Source organism: Periophthalmus magnuspinnatus, chromosome 6 (assembly GCF_009829125.3).
Source record: "Periophthalmus magnuspinnatus isolate fPerMag1 chromosome 6, fPerMag1.2.pri, whole genome shotgun sequence".
NCBI lineage: Eukaryota > Metazoa > Chordata > Actinopteri > Gobiiformes > Gobiidae > Periophthalmus > Periophthalmus magnuspinnatus.
In genome coordinates, this window is record NC_047131.1 from 27,071,510 (window position 1) to 27,089,158 (window position 17,649).

The window sequence follows — 17,649 nt, forward strand, 5'->3', positions numbered from 1 at the left end:
TTTAATCATATTTAAATAGGTTATTTTATTTCAAGTATTACTTTCTTGTAACGATAATGTAACAGATGAGTGACGTCATAGTCACAGCCACATGGTGCACGTGCTCACAGAGTTAACCTTTTTATGCAAAACAAAACAAAACTAAATTTATTAAATAATGCTCACCTTTTCTAATGACACTGAGTACATTTTATAACACACACACACACACACACACACACACACATATATATATATATATATATATATATATATATATATATATATATATATATATATATATATATATATATATATATATATATATATATATATATATATATACATTTTATAGACTTAGGTCAGATTGTCTCCTGTCCCCACAGTGACCTGTCCCAGCCTCCAGGACAAACTCTTCTAACTCTGTGAGGACAAAAGGTGGAGAAATGACATGGAAAGACACAAATAGCTGAGCTGTTGCTCTTTCATTTGATATAAATTCAGCATTTCTGTTATGTTCAGTTTCAGAGACATGGATATTATTTTAATAGATGAATAGATTTAATAGATGATGAAAACAGTGTGACTACATGTACATGTCAAATAAGAAACTGCCAACCTCCACATGGTTTGATAATCTGAAGAAAGACCATGGAAATAATGCTGGTGCAAGTGCAACAAAATAACAACATTATCAAAATAATCCAGATGTTTTTACTGATGAGTAGGCTGTTTTTTCTAACTTACTGTTGGCTAAATCAACATTTGTGTTAGGTCCTATACAAAGATACACTGAATTGAATTAAAATAAACTTTAGAATTTGACGTTTTATCTTAATATTTTAATGCCAGACAAGCGCAACCTGGATATTTTATTGTCTTATTTGGATTAGCACACAAGACGTTTATTTGAGCAGACCGTTATAAATGAGTTGGGGTCAGCGGCCTTAAGGTTAAGATCATTGTAGAAAGAAGGCATTTCAGGACAGGACTGAAAGGTTGCCCCTCAGTGCAACTTTTATCACTAATGTGCTACAAAGATTCACTTCCAAGAACTTGTTTATTTTCTTTTCTTCTTCTCTTATCTTTCTTTTCTTTTTTTAGATGTCTGTTCAGTTGATCAATGACAGTCCAACATGCATATCTTTGTAATAAAATATATAGGTCTATTTAAACTACAATGGGACGCTTTTAATGCACAGTTTATACACACACCGCCAAGTTTATTATACCTGATAATCTAGTTTGGAGCCAGGAGTAGGCAACAGTTTTTCATGGAGCAAACATAAAAGCAATAAACCAGATGACGAAAGGTTAAGAGTTTAACTGTTCTCTATGCTTCACTGTTATGAGACTTTTATAGTGATAGGGTTCGCCGTGGTTGCTAATCAGTATCAGGACTTTAACTGGTTAATTTCAGAGTAAACATTCTCACAAAAGAATTATTCAGCAGTGTAATTTTCAAATAACACAGTAATTTTGTTTTTGGTTGCTAAAGAAAGTTCTGACTTACCAGTATCTTGACAGAAATGACGAAGCTGCTGAGGATTAGCGTTTCTTTTTGTCAGACAGGAACGCTTTTTGTCAAACACTCCTGTCTGACAAAAAGAATCACTGATCTTAATTTTAAAACAGAAAACTGAGTGAACCTTTACCAAAGATCAAAGAAGCAGCTTGGACAAAGGAGAAGCGTATTCACACCTAAAAAGTTTGCCCGTTTGAAAGAATTCAGTTTTCTATTGTGATGGAACGCACTTGGGCAGCAGCAGACAGTTTAGTTTTTGCTTTTGTATTAGAAATATTATATATATTATCACACTAACCACAAACAGCACTGCTACACAGTTATCATAAAGCCATTCAGATTGTGTTAAATTGTTTTGTATATTTTTAAATGCTGCTGATATCATGATCACTTTGGACAACTTCTCCATTGGTTAGGAGGCCTGACCTGCCCATAACCTCAAATTACAAGTGTAAATTTAGATAAGCACAGGTTGTCAAAAAGTCAAGCTGATAAAACAGTTTTATTGAGCTCACCCTATCTACGTCTGTGAAATAAGGTTTCATGACCAGGACTCTGACATTTTATAGGACAAAACAACACATTTTAGAAAGGAAGACGTGACTGCCTCCATATATGGACATTTATTTTCCCTGATTTTGTCCTTGCCGTCTTTGCTTCTGGGACAACTGGACAGGATGGGTCCATCTCCAGAGGAAATGCCAAGATCCTATGGCGTGTAATGCTTGGTTTCATATCCATATATCCAATTTATGATTTGTTTTGTACTACACGGCTTGTGGAATATGAATACATACTTAACATTTCATTCAAACAAAAATGTTCTTGCAGCATTTTTTTATTGAAAATATAGATCAACTCAATAAATAATAAGAACATCACAAATATTACAAATATTGACACAAACATATACAGGCTATGTGTGTTTACCATAACTAAGAACATGTAATCTTTCTGTTTGTAGGCTTGTGAAAATACTGTGTTGTGTGATAGAGGACATGGAGACTGGAGAGAGGGCGAGGACAGGCCCAGTGTGGGAGGAGCGGTGCTGGTGCGGTCTGAAGACATTCAGGTAAAAGACAGGAGCTCCAGACCCCCGCGTGCCCCTGGAACGTCTGTCAGAGCAAATGCACAAGTGACTATTATTAGCATCTTTAAAAGCTCCTCTTTAGTTCAAGGACTTTGTTTGTACACACTGTGGCTCCTTCTTACCTCATAATAAAACGGCTGATGAGCTGCTAAAGTGGTCGTAAGCTGTTTTATATCTTTTTGCGTTTCCACTTTTCTCTTCTTGGCTCTGCGGTTCTGGAACCAAATCTGTAATGGTTTCACAAAACAAACAACACACTTGAAAAAGAGATGATGTGTCTCAAGGGACTGTCCTTTATAGAATATTAAATATTAGCCACCAACAAGACTGTATAGAAAATACACACAGCAGTAGTTGCTAGTAGACTGCGTGAATTCATAATAACATAATAAAACTTTGTGTTTAAACAACTACAATTTAAATTTTTGCTCTATTAGAAAAAAATACTTGCACAACATATCTTATATTTCAAACACTCTGAGGTTTATTTATTTATAATAAAATTGCTTAAACCTAATCAATTGAATTAAAATTAATTCTAAATAAAACACATCAAATCATATATTTTGTTGCTATACCAAGTACCCACAACTATTTAAATACTGTATGTATTTTATAAAAAAGGTCTACGCACAGCCCCATTGCTGTGCAAATACGATAAGTACACAGACGTCTTATATTCATGTCAGCTGAGTTCTAAAGTGTAGTGTTTGTACCTGTATGCGTGGCTCTGTGAGCTGCAGGCGGGAGGCGAGCTGGTCTCGAGTGGTCACATCTGGATAAGGAGTTCTCTGGAAAACCCTCTCCAGCTGCTGCAGCTGGAAGGAGCTAAAGGTGACCCTCGTCTGCCTCCTCTTTCTCTGAACTAGAAGTTCAAAAAACATTCATCTAATATTACCCATTAATTTGTACTAATGAATATGTGAATGTTCTAGCCATGGACTATAAGACTAGGACTTACCTGTACAGGTTTTCATTGCTATTGACGACTCCAGTGGTGGTTTGTCTGTAACAACAAACAACTTTAGACATGTTCAGTAAAGGATTTTAGTTCATAAAATACATGCCTATTAAAAGCATGAAGCTCACCTGTGCACTGCTTTGAGCTCCCGTTGTACTCCACTATCACCGATCTGTTGTGATGAATTGTATTGTTTTTTCTTGAACTTGTGGGTCTTTTCAGAATCTCCTCAATGGAATGTGATAGTTTCCTATGTGGTGGCTCCTCTGTTTGTTGGTCCATGCAGTCTTCTTTCAGAGATGTGTCCTCTCTACTGCAAGTCCCCAAAACTGTCTCTCTGGACATCATCCTTTTATGGCTTGTTCTAAGGTTTAAAAAATATTTGATTTTTAGCATAAAAAATATAAGAATCCTCCTCCTTCTGTTCGGTGTTCAGGACATGAATGTTACAGTGGTGCTGTGGCATGTCTGACCTGCATCACATGGGCGTTGAAGAGGAGGAGCCAGTGTGTGACACTATACTTCTAAGAAACTTCATTAATCACCACAGTTTCATTCAGAATATAATCTATATTCACTTATCTCGTTCTGTCTGTTCTGTTCTTTCTGTTCTGTGTAATTGCATAATTTATTTTAGTTTATTTTTCTTTAGCCTTAAAAGTCACGCATTTAGATCCAGCCATAAATTCATTAGTTTTATAGTTTTATTCAAGGTTGAACATGTTATTATTGATATGTCGTTTTTGTTCTACTATCATATCTGCAGGTTTATTGATTCCTTTATCTTTCTGGCCTCAGTATGACCTCCTGCACCAGTTCATTCAGAGGACTCACAGTTGCATAGTGGCAATAGAATGAAGACATCTAGTGGTGGAGGAGAGAATTGTGTTGATTATGTCTCCATCTAGTGGCTTCAGCAGTTTACTACAAGCAAAATGATGAACAAGGACTAGAGTATTTAGGCCTCAGCATTTAAAGTTTTGCAGCATTAGGATCTATATTGTATTTTTATTGTTATGATTAGTAAAAATCTATATTATTTTAACAATTTGAACCTATTACATTCACTTAATACCTGAGGAATAGGGGGATAAATGTATTTATTAGAACTGCAAAATAATAAATGGGGAATTAAATCATAAAATCTTGGCTGCTGCATTTTTAAAATAAACAGAATTGGCATTATATTTTTTATGTTGGCTATTATGTCTCTTATCATGTTAACTCCCCCTTCTCCAGGCAACTGAGTGCACAGCCCAACCTAATTACATGAGTGAATGGTCTGCACCGTGAACATTTAAAAGCGCACCGTCTCTTTGCACTAATGGGATCATGTGACTCCGAGATACTGTTTGACGCACATAAAACAAGCAACACGATCAACACATTTTCCTTTAAACCATTAGCTCGGCTTTAGAGACTGGACATGCATAAAAAACATGACTCATGAGTGCTATTTATACAACTTCACATAACGTCACAGGCTTTTTACTCACCAAACCTAAACTTAAAATGTTATAAAGATCTTTTCTGTATCACATTTTGTTTACATGTTTTTTTCAAGAATGTTGGCATTGATCCGAATCTAATCCTTACTTGACATGTGACGGCCGTTATATACAGTGCACGGTCACATGAAGAGTGGACGACCTTATAATGTGCCAGTTGCAACTCTGTGCTCTGTGGGATTCATGTGAGATTAATTTCCTTCAACTAATTTCTGGTTGAGGCATTTGTGATTAGTTTATTCTTCCTCAACCAGCCACAAGAGCACTCATTCCTCCTCCATTTATAGTTTATTAAAGGGCTGATCTATGTTATAATGTTGTTTTCTCATCAAAAACATACTCGGAGTTGTGTTTTGTTTCATTCACACGTGGTTTTACACACGAAACCTGAATATTTAGGCTGGGTTCTTCTCTCAAACACTCTGTTCCACCTTGTGATGTCATCATGTGGTAATACAGGAAGTGCTCCACTGTGTTTTTAAACCCCACACACCTTCACTAGAATCCCTGAAATTTCTACCGATATCTACTGAACGAAAGGTAAAACGTAGCTGTTGACTTGAAAGCTACAGCGTCATGACATCACAAGGTGGAACAGAGCATTTTGAGCTTTGGAGATGAAGACAAGCTAACTGTAAGGATCACTGAAACATGTGTAAATGAAACAAAACCCCAGACCCCAGGTATGCTTTTGAGGAAGTAACAATGTTCTAACCTGGCTAAAAGTTTGCAAGAGTCGATTTTGTGTAATATAGGACCTTTAAAGACATTTTAGGGGATATAACACTTGACAAAACATACACAACTGGTAAAATCCTCTAGATAAAGTAGTCCTGAGCAAACCTAACCCAAGATCTAGAGAGTTATCTTTAGGCGCTGCGCTGTGGCACTCGCTGCTCTTGACAGGTCGTCCCAGAGACACTGAGGGTCAAATATAGATGATAAATCACAGTGGGTCGACCTGTGTTCTATAAATACACATTTCAGATAACCACGTCTTCAATTTAGTGTAATAACTACTGTCTTAACCTAGCAACGTAGCCTCCTCATTGCGACCTATTTACTGTAATTCGAAAGATGTGGGTATTTATTTAAATCTAAAAACACTAATAATGTTATGTTTTCCTAACATCATTTGACGGGAAATAGTTACACTACAGATTAGGAAACAAAGTTAACATTCTCAGAGCACCTACTCCAGTGAGCGCGGTGTGCCATGTGATAGTAGTGTCACCATCTGATAGTCATGGTGAGTTTCCCTAAAATGTGTTAAATTTTACAAAAGTTCCTGGTAAAGTTAATATTTTGGTGTTCTATCAACGTAAAGGGAAATGAGGGACCGTATATGAGGCAGTAGAGGGTTTAAAGAGCAGTGGGCTTCCTGGTTGCCGGTTGGTCAGCTGCTTTTTTCTGTTATAATTGGGTTCACATGAATTCTTGTGGGACTCAACAAACGTACCAGTCTCGTGTCTAAACTTTGCTCCGTTAGCCTGCCCTCCTCCTCCTCCTCTTCCTCCTCCCAGCCTCTGACTCCACTGTTTTCACTGATGTAGCTTTAGTTTGTGTCTTATCCCAGAGGACTCCCACCTGAGTCTAGGTTCCTCCGACATGGCTCCAGAGAAGGACAGCAACGGTCTGGACAATTATGCTTTTGCCGTGAGTATCATTTTGTCGTATTTATGCTGCAGATAAAACTAAAGTCAGTCTTTGAAATGGGTCACTGCGATTGTTACCTCGAGGTTATCCAAGATTTAATTCACTTAAGTTTATTTTTGTTTAGCCCAAAATTACACCAGCAGTTGCCGACACCAGCAGAGTTTAACAAAATTATTGATTTAACCAATGGAAAGTCATTTGTCAATAATTGATAAGCAGATTAACACTCACAGGAAACAAGGAACAAGGAAACTGTCCCAAGATGAGCACAAAAGGCATATTTTATTTAATCATTGTAATAAAAATGTCTATTATTATTATTATTATTATTATTATTATTATTATTATTATTATTATTTTATTTAATTTTATTTATTTTTTTATTTAATTTTTTTTATTTATTTATTTTTTTTATTTGTAATATTTGTGAGTATATGCTTACTAATGACATAACTCACACACTAGCTATACAAAGTTTGTTAATCTTATGGGATAGAGACTCATGGATACATGTGAATGTACTTGTTTACATTCCTGTCCCTCCATGGACTTAATCACATTACTGACGCGACGAGCAAAAAGACCTATTTTGTCACCATGTATGCTTATGTTAACCTTTTGTGACTGACTAAACACTAGATAATTGCTTAAAAATAAAGTTCCTAAGTCATTCATTGTTAAGTAAAAATGTGAGAGTTCAGAAGTATTTGAAAAAAAAAGATGATAAACATTGTACGATTCATTGGCATTTTTTATTTTTATTTTAAAGGTCCTATATTACACAAAATGGATTATTGTGAGCGTTTAGTCATGTTGGAACGCTGTTACCTCATCAGAAATACGCCTGGAGGTGTGTTTTGTTTCATTCACACATATTCACACAATAATCTACATCTCCATTTCTGTCTCTACCTCCAAAGCTCAAAATGTTCTGTTCCACCTTGTGATGTCATATAGTGGTAGTTTCAATAGCTGCCTTTTACCTTTTGTTTAAAAGACATTGGCAATTCCTGGGTTGTGTTTTCTGAGAAGAACTGAGTGTATTTGCGTGTTAAACTTGTGTGAATGAAACAAAACACAACTCCAGGTCTGTTTGTGATGAGGAAACAACATTATAACATAGATCAGAAAACAGCGTAATATAGAAGCTTTAAGATTTGAGTTGAAAATGTGTATCTCATGTGGGAACGTTACAAAAATATGAGTTAAAGAAGCATATCCTGTTCCATACTGCGCTGGAGGTTTTACTTTTCATGTGACTGATATCTCATGGTCATTTAAGCTTGAAGGACGGTTTTGTGATCTGGCTGGAACACAACACGGCGAGGAGGTGGAGAGCTCTGTGGAGGAGGACACCAACAAACTGGCGTACTGTGTGACCGACGTGCCCCCCTGGTACCTCTGCATCATCCTTGGCATCCAGGTATGTGTCAGCGAGGCTATTTCAGGTCATTATTGAATATCTCTGAGCAAATTGAACCCTGTTATATAACCGCACTGAACTCACATGATGGTTGCTGTTAGGAGTTATGCTCACATGCCTGGGTGGATAGTTATATTAGCTTTGTGCGTACTGTAAATTACGATCATTAAAAACAAAAAAACAACCCAAAACACAAGATACTGTTCAATTCTAAAATGAGTATTGCAAATATTTGAACAGTTTTTTTGGTAAATGGTCACATTATTGTATAGTGCTTTACCTCACGGAACTATTCACCCGTTAACACGCAGATTCAAAGACCAGTATAGAGACAGAGACACTCAGGGTGAGGTGGGTTAAGTGTCTTGCCCAAGGACACAATGCCAGTATTCATTTGTGAGAGAAGATGATGTTTATGTCGAGACCTTCAACCTTCAGATCCATAGACAAAGGCTCGACCAGCTGAGCTACTGTTTCAAATCACAATCATGTCACCTTTTGTCTGGCTACTCTTGAAATACTGTATATTCTCGTTCAGTTAGATTATTCCGTAAACTCTGAATGGATATCCCGTTAATAGGGAATGTCGGTGAAGTGTTTTGCCTAAGGACACAACACCTGTGGTATTCCCAGCGGTCCGCCATCGAAGTACTAATCACGCCCGGCCTTTTTTAGCTTCCGATATCCGATAAAACTAGACATTGACCTGGTTGGTGTGTCTACATAGAACCTAAGACCACACAGTGATACGAAGAGATATTATTGTGGTATTGGTATAAAATAACAAGATTTATTATGTTTACGTCTCTCTTTTCTCTGCTGTAGCATTGTCTGACTGCGTTCGGGGGCATCATCGCCATCCCCTTGATCCTGTCCCAAGGCCTTTGTCTTCAGCACGATGGTCTCACCCAAAGCCACCTCATCAGCACCATCTTTTTTGTCTCTGGCATCTGCACTTTACTCCAAGTCACATTTGGGATAAGGTAAAGTATTTCTATAAACAAAACCTGTGCTGTTTTTTTAAGACTGATGTGATGAGGATGAATTATGAAGCAAAAAATACATTAAGTCTTTTTTTTAAATATATATTTTATTCGGTCATTCTATTCAAAATCTATCTGAAGTAAAATTTATTTATAATGCAAACCCTATTTAATAATAATGCACAAAACCACGGCAGTTCACATAAATCATTCCTGAGTCCTGTCATTTTCAAAAGGTAATGTTTTATACCTCTTTTTAAATGCTTCGATTGTGTAGGACAGGGGCGTCAAACTCACTTCTCACTGAGGGCCACATGAACAAAATGGCCGCCATCAAGGGCCAGATATAACTGCGGCAGTGTAAATGTCACTAAATGTAACCGAATGTCATGTAAAATAAATTTAACTACTTATTAACTTGTTAAATAGCTCTTTCTGTTGTTAAATAACTCTTGCTTATTCAAGTCATAAATATTACATGTCAGTTTATCAGGGGATACACAGTTACAGACATTTTTAAAGTGTGTATCGGGGCACACCTGCTCACAGACCTTCAGCACTGCTTCAAAAACAGCCTTTTAATTATTGGGCAATTTGTTGTTTGTCTTGAAGGCTGACGTTTGCATACTTGGCTCTGTGTTTAGTGTCAAAATGCCGACGTAGATTGTACTTTTTCACAACCGACTCCTCCTCAAAACACAAAAAAACATACAGGTTTTTCTCCTTGAAGCACAAACTTATATTCACCTTCAACTTTCTTGAAACTGCCCTCCATGTCTACAATTATCATCTTCCTGAACATTTTGGGATTATTATTTGCAAATATTTCTCATTAGTTTATGGCTGATGCACACATTAAAGCAGCATGGATTTATTTTAAAATGACAGTCATGCCTTTTAATTTACCATCTCGCGGGCCACATAAAATGACGTGGTGAGCCGCATTTGACCCCCGGGCCTTGAGTTTGACACATGTGGTGTAGGAGCTTGTTAATTATCATCAAGGTTGTTCCCACACTAACCCCTCGAACAGAAATATGTTTGAATGACATTTATTACTGGTTCTAGTCTTACTTTTTTTGAATATACCTGTTCTTTTAAGATGATATTGACTCTCTCTGTTCGAATAACATCTGTAAACAAGGAGCTTAGTATTATGTGCCTTATACTGTACGTCATTACAGCTGTGCTCAAATCACCAAGATCAGACAATTTTACTAGTTTAACTTAAAAATAGGATTTGTTGATGCTTGGTTAACTATTCAAACAACCTTCTTTTGGAGTAAAAAACAGATTCTTTCAAGTTCTTTCTTTTTGTTGCCATCTTCTATAGATATTAACAATAACAATAATGCACAGTGGATTTCAACAAGAAGTGATACAATTATATTTTGACCGCAGTAAAACACATTTGGCTTTTAGAAATATTACTAAACTAGCCCCCAAATGGCACTTATCTGTTTTTTTCTGTTCAGCAAGGCATATAATAATCAAGTCATCTATATAAGCAAAAAGAGCACTGTTTAGTTGATGTGATAAAGATAAATTATTGAGCAAATTAGACGTGAAAAATACTTTAGATTTGCCAATACATGTTCACTATGTGCACAAAAACAAAATCCACTGTGGAGCACGGCATATTAGAGCGGACTCCTTCTGTGATTTGGTAGAACAGCTTTCCTGATTAACCTACAAAAAAACAAAAAACAAAACGGTGCTCTTTACCAGTAAATGCCCCCAGCTTTGTAGGGTAAAAAGTCTTACTGTGTCAGGAGATTATCTGGGAGGAATTGGAAAAATACCAAGTCACCATTTCCAACAGTTTGTTTGAAATGGCGTGAATAATAACACTGTTGTACAACCCCATTTCCAGTGAAGTTGGGACACTGTAAAACCTAAAAAAATACAGAATACAGTGATTTGCAAATCCTTTTCAACCTTTATTGAACTGAATAAGCTACAAAGACATGATATTTAATGTTCAAACTGTTAAACTGTATTGTTTTTATGCAAATATTCACTCATTTTCAACATGTTCCAATAAAGCTGGGACAGGGGTAACAAAAGAATGAGGAAAAGTTGAGGAATGCTTAAATGTTCCCGAACGCTTATTGATTGTAGATGACACTAAAGGTGATGTAACATAGTGGTAAACATGCCCCTGTCCCAGCTTTATTGAAATGTGTTGCAGACATTAAATTGAAAATGCGTGAATATTTGCATAAAAACAATACAGTTTATCAGCTTGAACATTAAATATCATGTCTTTGTAGTTTATTCAGTTCAATATAGGTAGAAAAGGATTTGCAAATCATTGTATTCTGTATTTTTTTTAAGTTTTACACAGCGTCCAAACTTCGTTGGAATTGGGGATGTAGTTAAAGTAATATAGAATTGTTATCATTTATCCTCAAGTGATTTACAAATGGGTTTATTTAAGAATTCGACTCTTGCCTAACTGCTCAGCTCTTTATTTGTGTCACAGTGGGATATCGGGAGGAATTCGTGCAGTATTTAGCTTGGAATCTAGTCGCTAACATTCCTCCAGTTTAGCAGTACTGATGCTTTTTGTCTGACTCCACGTACTGAATGATCAGATACAAAGAAAAAGTGATTAACAAAAGACAAACTTGTCATTTCAGAAAATATCCCAGGACAAATTAGTGCAGATGACTAATAGATTTAACTCTCTGGGTCAGTTTAACTATCGGTAATTGGAGACTCCCTCTACCTCACATGGTTTAAATCTACAGAGCTTGTGCCACTACAGAGATACAAAAGGAACATTTACTCATTCTTGTTTTAGACTCCCGATACTTCAAGGTGGCACATTCACACTCCTGGCACCTTCGATGGCAGTGCTGTCCATGCCCGAGTGGACGTGTCCCGCCTGGACTCAGAATGCAAGTCTCGTCAACACCTCGTCCACAGAATATATCGAGGTCTGGCAGAGTCGCATGAGAGCCGTGAGTGAATTGTATCCACATGACACTTTGAGTCACAATTTATACAGTCACCTACAAAGAAAGACATTTAGGAAAAACTTTCATAGCACAGCAAAAGGTTTCTCAGTCAGTTCAGGTTGTGCAAATACAAAATCAGTTGTTTACGCACACTCATTTTCTATTAGAAGAAGACAAAGCATTTCAGCTGGACAAAATAGTCACTGTTTGAGTCCTGTTTCTGTGCTAGTGTTATTCGCTATGCTTTTTTCATGCTAACACCTCGCATGTTCATGTCATGGTTGTTTTTTCTTCACTTGCAGAGGGTTTTATCGGGTTGCTTACGTAAATGTTAAACGTTATACTTGTTGCATATGTTATCTGGGGTATTCTTATCGCATGAATAATGTGTTTTATTTGCGTTCTTCAGCTTCAAGGATCCATTATGGTGGGGTCGTTATTCCAAGTGTTTGTGGGATTTTCTGGTCTCATCGGCCTTTTCATGCGTTTTATTGGGCCCCTCACAATTGCTCCCACCATTTCTCTCATCGGACTGTCTCTGTTTGACTCTGCGGGTACTAGCGCTGGGAATCACTGGGGTATTTCTGCGATGTAAGTGACCACTGATGATCTGACTCAAACTGTAACACTGTACATTATTGTAAAATGCTTTTGATTTTAACATTTGAATCTCTTGCAGGACAACATCTCTGATCATTCTCTTCTCGCAGTACTTGAGGCACATTGCAGTACCCGTTCCCTTCTATAGCAAAGCGAAAAAACTGCACACCACCCGCATATATGTCTTTCAGATTTTGCCTGTATGTAGAAAGCACTTTAAATATATGTTATGTGTTAATATATGGTAACTCCATTGTGTTTTATAATTTCAGGTATTACTTGGATCGTCAATATCTTGGCTCATCTGCTACCTCTTGACCAAATACAACGTCCTTCCCACGGACCCTTCGCAGTACGGTTACCTGGCCCGCACTGATTTAAAGGGGGATGTCATGGCTCAGGCTCCATGGATCAGTTTGCCGTACCCCGGTCAGTGGGGCATGCCGACTGTGAGCCTGGCTGGAGTTGTGGGCATCTTAGCTGGGGTTATTTCCTCTATGATTGAGTCAGTTGGAGACTACCATGCTTGTGCGAGGTTGTCCGGGGCTCCACCTCCACCTAAACATGCTATCAATCGGGGCATTGGTATTGAGGGCTTGGGCTGTTTGCTGGCTGGAGCTTGGGGAACTGGAAATGGCACCACATCTTACAGTGAGAACGTCGGTGCTCTCGGTATCACCAAGGTAATGTGTTGATGTGATAAAGGTCCTGTAGTAGTAGAGTCACTTCTGATAAATATTTGTATAACCAGGTTGGCAGTCGGATGGTGATAGTGGCCAGTGGAGTCCTCATGGTGGTTATGGGGGTATTTGGAAAAGCAGGAGCTATATTTACAACAATCCCTTCACCTGTGGTAGGAGGGATGTTTATGGTCATGTTTGGGGTCGTCGCTGCTGCAGGAGTGTCAAATCTACAGGTACATTGCAAAGTTTTAAGTTTTCTTATCTTTCTTAAATGTATTTATTAAACTTTTTAAATATTTTCTTTTTTAGTATGCTGACATGAATTCATCTAGAAATATTTTCATTTTTGGCTTCTCCATGTTTTCTGGTTTGGTAATACCCAACTGGATACTGAAGAACCCTAACACATTTGCCACAGGTATCAAAACTGAAGAAGACTGTCTGTGTGATTTCCATCCAAAGTCTTAAACCAATGTACATGTTGTGTTCAGGTGTGGTAGAGCTGGACCAGGTCCTGCAGGTGCTCCTGACCACCAGCATGTTTGTGGGGGGATTCTTTGGCTTCATACTTGATAACACAATCCCAGGTATTGTGGGTTTTGTTTTTATTGGTGTTTTTATTAATGGAGTTTTTATACAAATTATCATTAGTATCTCTTTTTGGGTAAACAAATGTGAGATGTTTTGTATATTAACTTTAAAAAATTCACATTTCCCATATTTAAATATATGTTTTAGTGGTTCAAGCACTAACACAACTTTTGAACTTGTACTAAATACATATTGATATGTGCCCATCAGGATCTAAACAAGAGCGAGGTATCTTGGCCTGGAACAAGGCTCATGAGGACGACTCCAGTAACACTCTGGAGAGTGGAGAGGTCTATAACCTTCCCTTTGGCATTAACAGTTGCCTGAGCTCCTCCTGGCTGCAGTACCTGCCCTGCTGCCCCCCCACTGTGCCCCTCTCTAAGGAGGGCAGTGGAGCGGACATCAATGCCCTGGAGCCTAAGCAGCCTCTGGGACACCCACAGCCTGCACCCATCATCATAGGAGTCACTTTGTGAACTCAGCTAACACCACTTCACTCTGGGGACTAAACATACAGTATGTATGTAATATTTAAGGCAGCTGAAGAGGGACCTTTGTCAAAGACACTGTACTGTAACAACATGGTGCAAGTATTTCATATACAGCCTTTTTGGTCAACAAGTTTTTTTTTTGTCGCTATGGACAAGAACTACTAAATCTGTAACATTACCTGCCTATTTGGTCATTTCATTTTACTGTAAGAAATGTCCTTTGCTGAACTGTTTAGTGTAACTTAATCAAATTATTTAATCAACCGTATTGATATTCTAGAGCACAAAAGCACAAAGATTTTTAATGTCAGATCTATGAGTAAGTGCACTGTCAACTCACCTCTCAAATGTATAATGTATGAACTGTACCTCTGGCTCTTGTTTTCTATTGTTTTATTTTTAAAATGCAGCCACAGCAGCCTGTGACCAGATGGACTTATTATGTCCAATACACATGTTTATCATAAATTGTTCTGTGCAGTTTAATAATAGTTTCAGTCATGTCATCAAGTCCTGCTTGAGAGCTTTGTATAAATGAACAAAAGACTGGGCCCATGCTTCTCTTTGGTGCGTGCTGGTGGAGTTGGCCATCCTCTGGGTGGTGTATATCAAAGTCAACAGGGTGCGTTCAAAGTCGTCCTGATGGAGATGTCCCGCTGTCTGGGAGATCTGTGATATCAGACGCAGTATTTCTGATAGATCTTTGGGAACAATGTTCTCACAAATGACCTCTAGTTCCTTCGTTTGTCGGAGAGAAGCCAGCTCACCATCGTCTACCGAAAACTCCCCACTGGGTTCGAAATGTATGCCAGTCATCAGGATCTAGGAATGAAACTATACTATTAAGAATGCTCATTTAAGACAATAGAAAGACTGTTTATATTACTATTATATTATCCCACCTCAAACAGGAGATGTGCATCCTTGAAGGAGTGGTGGAAGACTGGATTGTCCACAAATGCCAAACTTCTCTTAAGTCGACTGCTCGCAGCTGGGAACAGGTCTATGAGTCAAAGTGAAATGAAGTGTGAAGAAAAGCAAGCATACAAATCTCACTGTGCTGATTCATGTATTTGTCACCAGTATGTTCACCTTTGACCTCTCACATGACATGTATTTAGGACATAAGACTTGACCTAAATCTTCAAACGCAGCAGAATAAAAGGCGGCGTTACAAATGGATTATACGGATCTCCATATAAGCATAATGTTCATTGTTGTATTAGCCTGATTTTTCCCTCAAAACAAATCTGAATATTTACACAATGTGACCTTGAAACCCCGGGCCATGAAACCATCAGACTTTGGGACATTCAAACACAGCATTTCAACTATTACTCTTGCATTAGAAAACAAAATGCCCAAGTCTGTTCATAAACGATGCCCAAAAAGACCATTTTAGCCCATTTGTTTGCGGTTTAACTCTACCCAAAACGTTAAGCGCCCATAAAACTACACTTTCCTCTTACTCCTTATAGCTACGTTACAGTATGTTTGTCTCCACCTCTTCCTCCTTTAGTGCAGCCAACATTCCTCACTGACTCTGCCGGCTTGTGTCAAATCAAAAGCACAGGCATTTAATGTTTCAAAGGCTGAAACTGCACGGTCAGGTGAATAGCTCATACAGGGGACTAGGATCATAAAGTTGTAGATACACTTGGCAGCCACATGTAAAATACTTTAGGCTTAATAGAATGTAACTGTACAAGCAGAAGTGGAAGAAATGCTTTACTGGCGTGCGTTTTCCTTCCTCCAGTAAAATCGTACATGTAGTAACCCTGCTTTTCTTCTATTTAAACCACTATTCCTGGTTACTCTGACAGGTTTTCGAGTTGGACAATATTCATTTTCATTTAATTAAATCTATATAAAGACGGACACATGTATAAAATATAACTGTGACTGACAGGTGGCTACAATATGGGAGTATTTGTAGTAGTAATTCTCATTCAAATCAGATGTAAATAACAAGTCAGAAGTGAAATGTGACAAAGTACAAGTTCTATAGTACTGTACTTATGAATACATTTTAAGCACTGTACTGTAGATTTTAAAGTGGATACGTAATTTTACTTCACTACATTTGAGAGAGAGCATCTGTACGTTCTACTCCACTACATTTTTGAACACGTTTTAACATAAAAATATACAAATAAAAACAGCTAGGGAAAAAAAACCATAAAAACAAAAAACTAGGAAATCAACTCAATTGTTTCTGTTTCAACACAAAACTTTATCAAAATTATTACATTGGAAGCCATGTTAAACCTTAAAATCTGCTTAAAATACTTTGACTTTGTGCTCTTTAAGTACATTTTTTACTTTTAACTTTACTTGAGTATTTTTTTCTGCAGTATCTGTACTTATACTTAAAGAAAAACTACTTCATACTTCATTCACCACTAATAAACTGATAACAGCTTACTCCTACTTAACAAGACAATGAGTGGCAAGCCTAGGTTTTGATTTAAATATAACTTTCCTGTCCAAAATGTGAACAGAAATTGTTATCCTACATCATATTAGATTTTATATGGCATCAAAATTCCACAGCCAAGAACAGAAATGAGACTCAGGTGTGATATTTAAGCTAAACACACATACGACATACAATATTACTTTGTGTCAGGTAAAAACTCTGTGTCAGTGAACAACCAAAATGTCATACTTCTTCCGTTTGTAGCTCTTACCTCGGCTCCGACACCTGGCCGTCCCGAGTCTAATGCAGCTGTAGAGAAGACAAACCAGGACCAGCCTCTGCCCCATCATCATTCCCTCCTCAGCCCACACTCCTCTCGTCAGGTACGGCTTCAAACGTTTCCCTGCATTTCATCACAGCATCCCACCGTACTCCCGTCAAGTCTAACCTAACGCACACCGCCCTGGTTTTAAATATGACTCCTCGTGTGTGTGTGTGTGTGTGGGGGTGTGTGTGTGTGTGTGCCCTCCTCCTCTTCACACATCTGATCTGTTTTTGCCCCTCTCGCTGAGTCTGAATGTTTTAAAGCTCTCAGCTGGTTGTCATCAGCTCCATGCACTCACTCATGTTATAAATCATCATATTTCAGAAATGAATGTTAATGATGGACGATATCCTTTCTGAGATTCCAGTGTTTTTCTTAGACTTTTTCATTCAAAGTAGCCGGTTGCCTCTACATTATTTTGCACTGTTAAAACCAAAGATGATGGTTTGTTA

The 17,649-nt window shown here is 37.7% G+C and overlaps 3 protein-coding genes across 3 annotated transcripts; 1 reads left to right on the forward strand and 2 right to left on the reverse strand.

Moving 5' to 3' along the window:
* Window positions 1-2,336: 2,336 nt before the first annotated feature.
* LOC117372642 (ALX homeobox protein 1-like) lies at window positions 2,337-3,995 on the reverse strand. Its single transcript, XM_033968465.2, has 5 exons — window positions 3,684-3,995; window positions 3,556-3,600; window positions 3,311-3,459; window positions 2,717-2,821; window positions 2,337-2,619 (listed from the first exon to the last, which is right to left on the reverse strand). Exons 1-5 carry the CDS (start codon window positions 3,949-3,951, stop codon window positions 2,440-2,442), a joined length of 747 nt encoding a protein of 248 aa, XP_033824356.1. The 5' UTR covers window positions 3,952-3,995; the 3' UTR covers window positions 2,337-2,439.
* Window positions 3,996-6,635: 2,640 nt separating this feature from the next.
* Window positions 6,636-14,438, forward strand: slc23a4 (solute carrier family 23 member 4). Its single transcript, XM_033967580.2, has 11 exons — window positions 6,636-6,719; window positions 8,002-8,142; window positions 8,968-9,125; window positions 11,932-12,091; window positions 12,498-12,679; window positions 12,768-12,888; window positions 12,961-13,371; window positions 13,440-13,604; window positions 13,681-13,789; window positions 13,863-13,958; window positions 14,173-14,438. The coding sequence occupies exons 1-11, from the start codon at window positions 6,672-6,674 to the stop codon at window positions 14,436-14,438; spliced, it is 1,857 nt and encodes a 618-aa protein (XP_033823471.1). The 5' UTR covers window positions 6,636-6,671.
* A 283-nt stretch (window positions 14,439-14,721) lies between these two features.
* On the reverse strand, window positions 14,722-17,362 carry LOC117372590 (protein FAM180A). Its single transcript, XM_033968413.2, has 3 exons — window positions 17,144-17,362; window positions 15,356-15,456; window positions 14,722-15,275 (listed from the first exon to the last, which is right to left on the reverse strand). Exons 1-3 carry the CDS (start codon window positions 17,223-17,225, stop codon window positions 14,952-14,954), a joined length of 507 nt encoding a protein of 168 aa, XP_033824304.1. The 5' UTR covers window positions 17,226-17,362; the 3' UTR covers window positions 14,722-14,951.
* Window positions 17,363-17,649: the final 287 nt, after the last annotated feature.

Excerpts from the sequence above, each read along its gene's own strand:
- LOC117372642 (XM_033968465.2), bottom strand. The coding sequence starts at position 3,951 with ATGCTAAAAATCAAATATTTTTTAAACCTTAGAACAAGCCATAAAAGG. Across the intron at positions 3,460-3,555 it reads AGCAATGAAAACCTGTACAG|TTCAGAGAAAGAGGAGGCAG; the intron begins GTAAGTCCTAGT and ends TTGAACTTCTAG. Across the intron at positions 2,822-3,310 it reads TCACAGAGCCACGCATACAG|ATTTGGTTCCAGAACCGCAG; the intron begins GTACAAACACTA and ends AAACCATTACAG.
- slc23a4 (XM_033967580.2), top strand. The coding sequence starts at position 6,672 with ATGGCTCCAGAGAAGGACAGCAACGGTCTGGACAATTATGCTTTTGCC. Across the intron at positions 8,143-8,967 it reads GCATCATCCTTGGCATCCAG|CATTGTCTGACTGCGTTCGG; the intron begins GTATGTGTCAGC and ends TCTCTGCTGTAG. Across the intron at positions 13,605-13,680 it reads CAGGAGTGTCAAATCTACAG|TATGCTGACATGAATTCATC; the intron begins GTACATTGCAAA and ends TTTCTTTTTTAG.
- LOC117372590 (XM_033968413.2), bottom strand. The coding sequence starts at position 17,225 with ATGATGATGGGGCAGAGGCTGGTCCTGGTTTGTCTTCTCTACAGCTGC. Across the intron at positions 15,457-17,143 it reads GGCCAGGTGTCGGAGCCGAG|ACCTGTTCCCAGCTGCGAGC; the intron begins GTAAGAGCTACA and ends TTTGACTCATAG. Across the intron at positions 15,276-15,355 it reads ATGCACATCTCCTGTTTGAG|ATCCTGATGACTGGCATACA; the intron begins GTGGGATAATAT and ends TTTCATTCCTAG.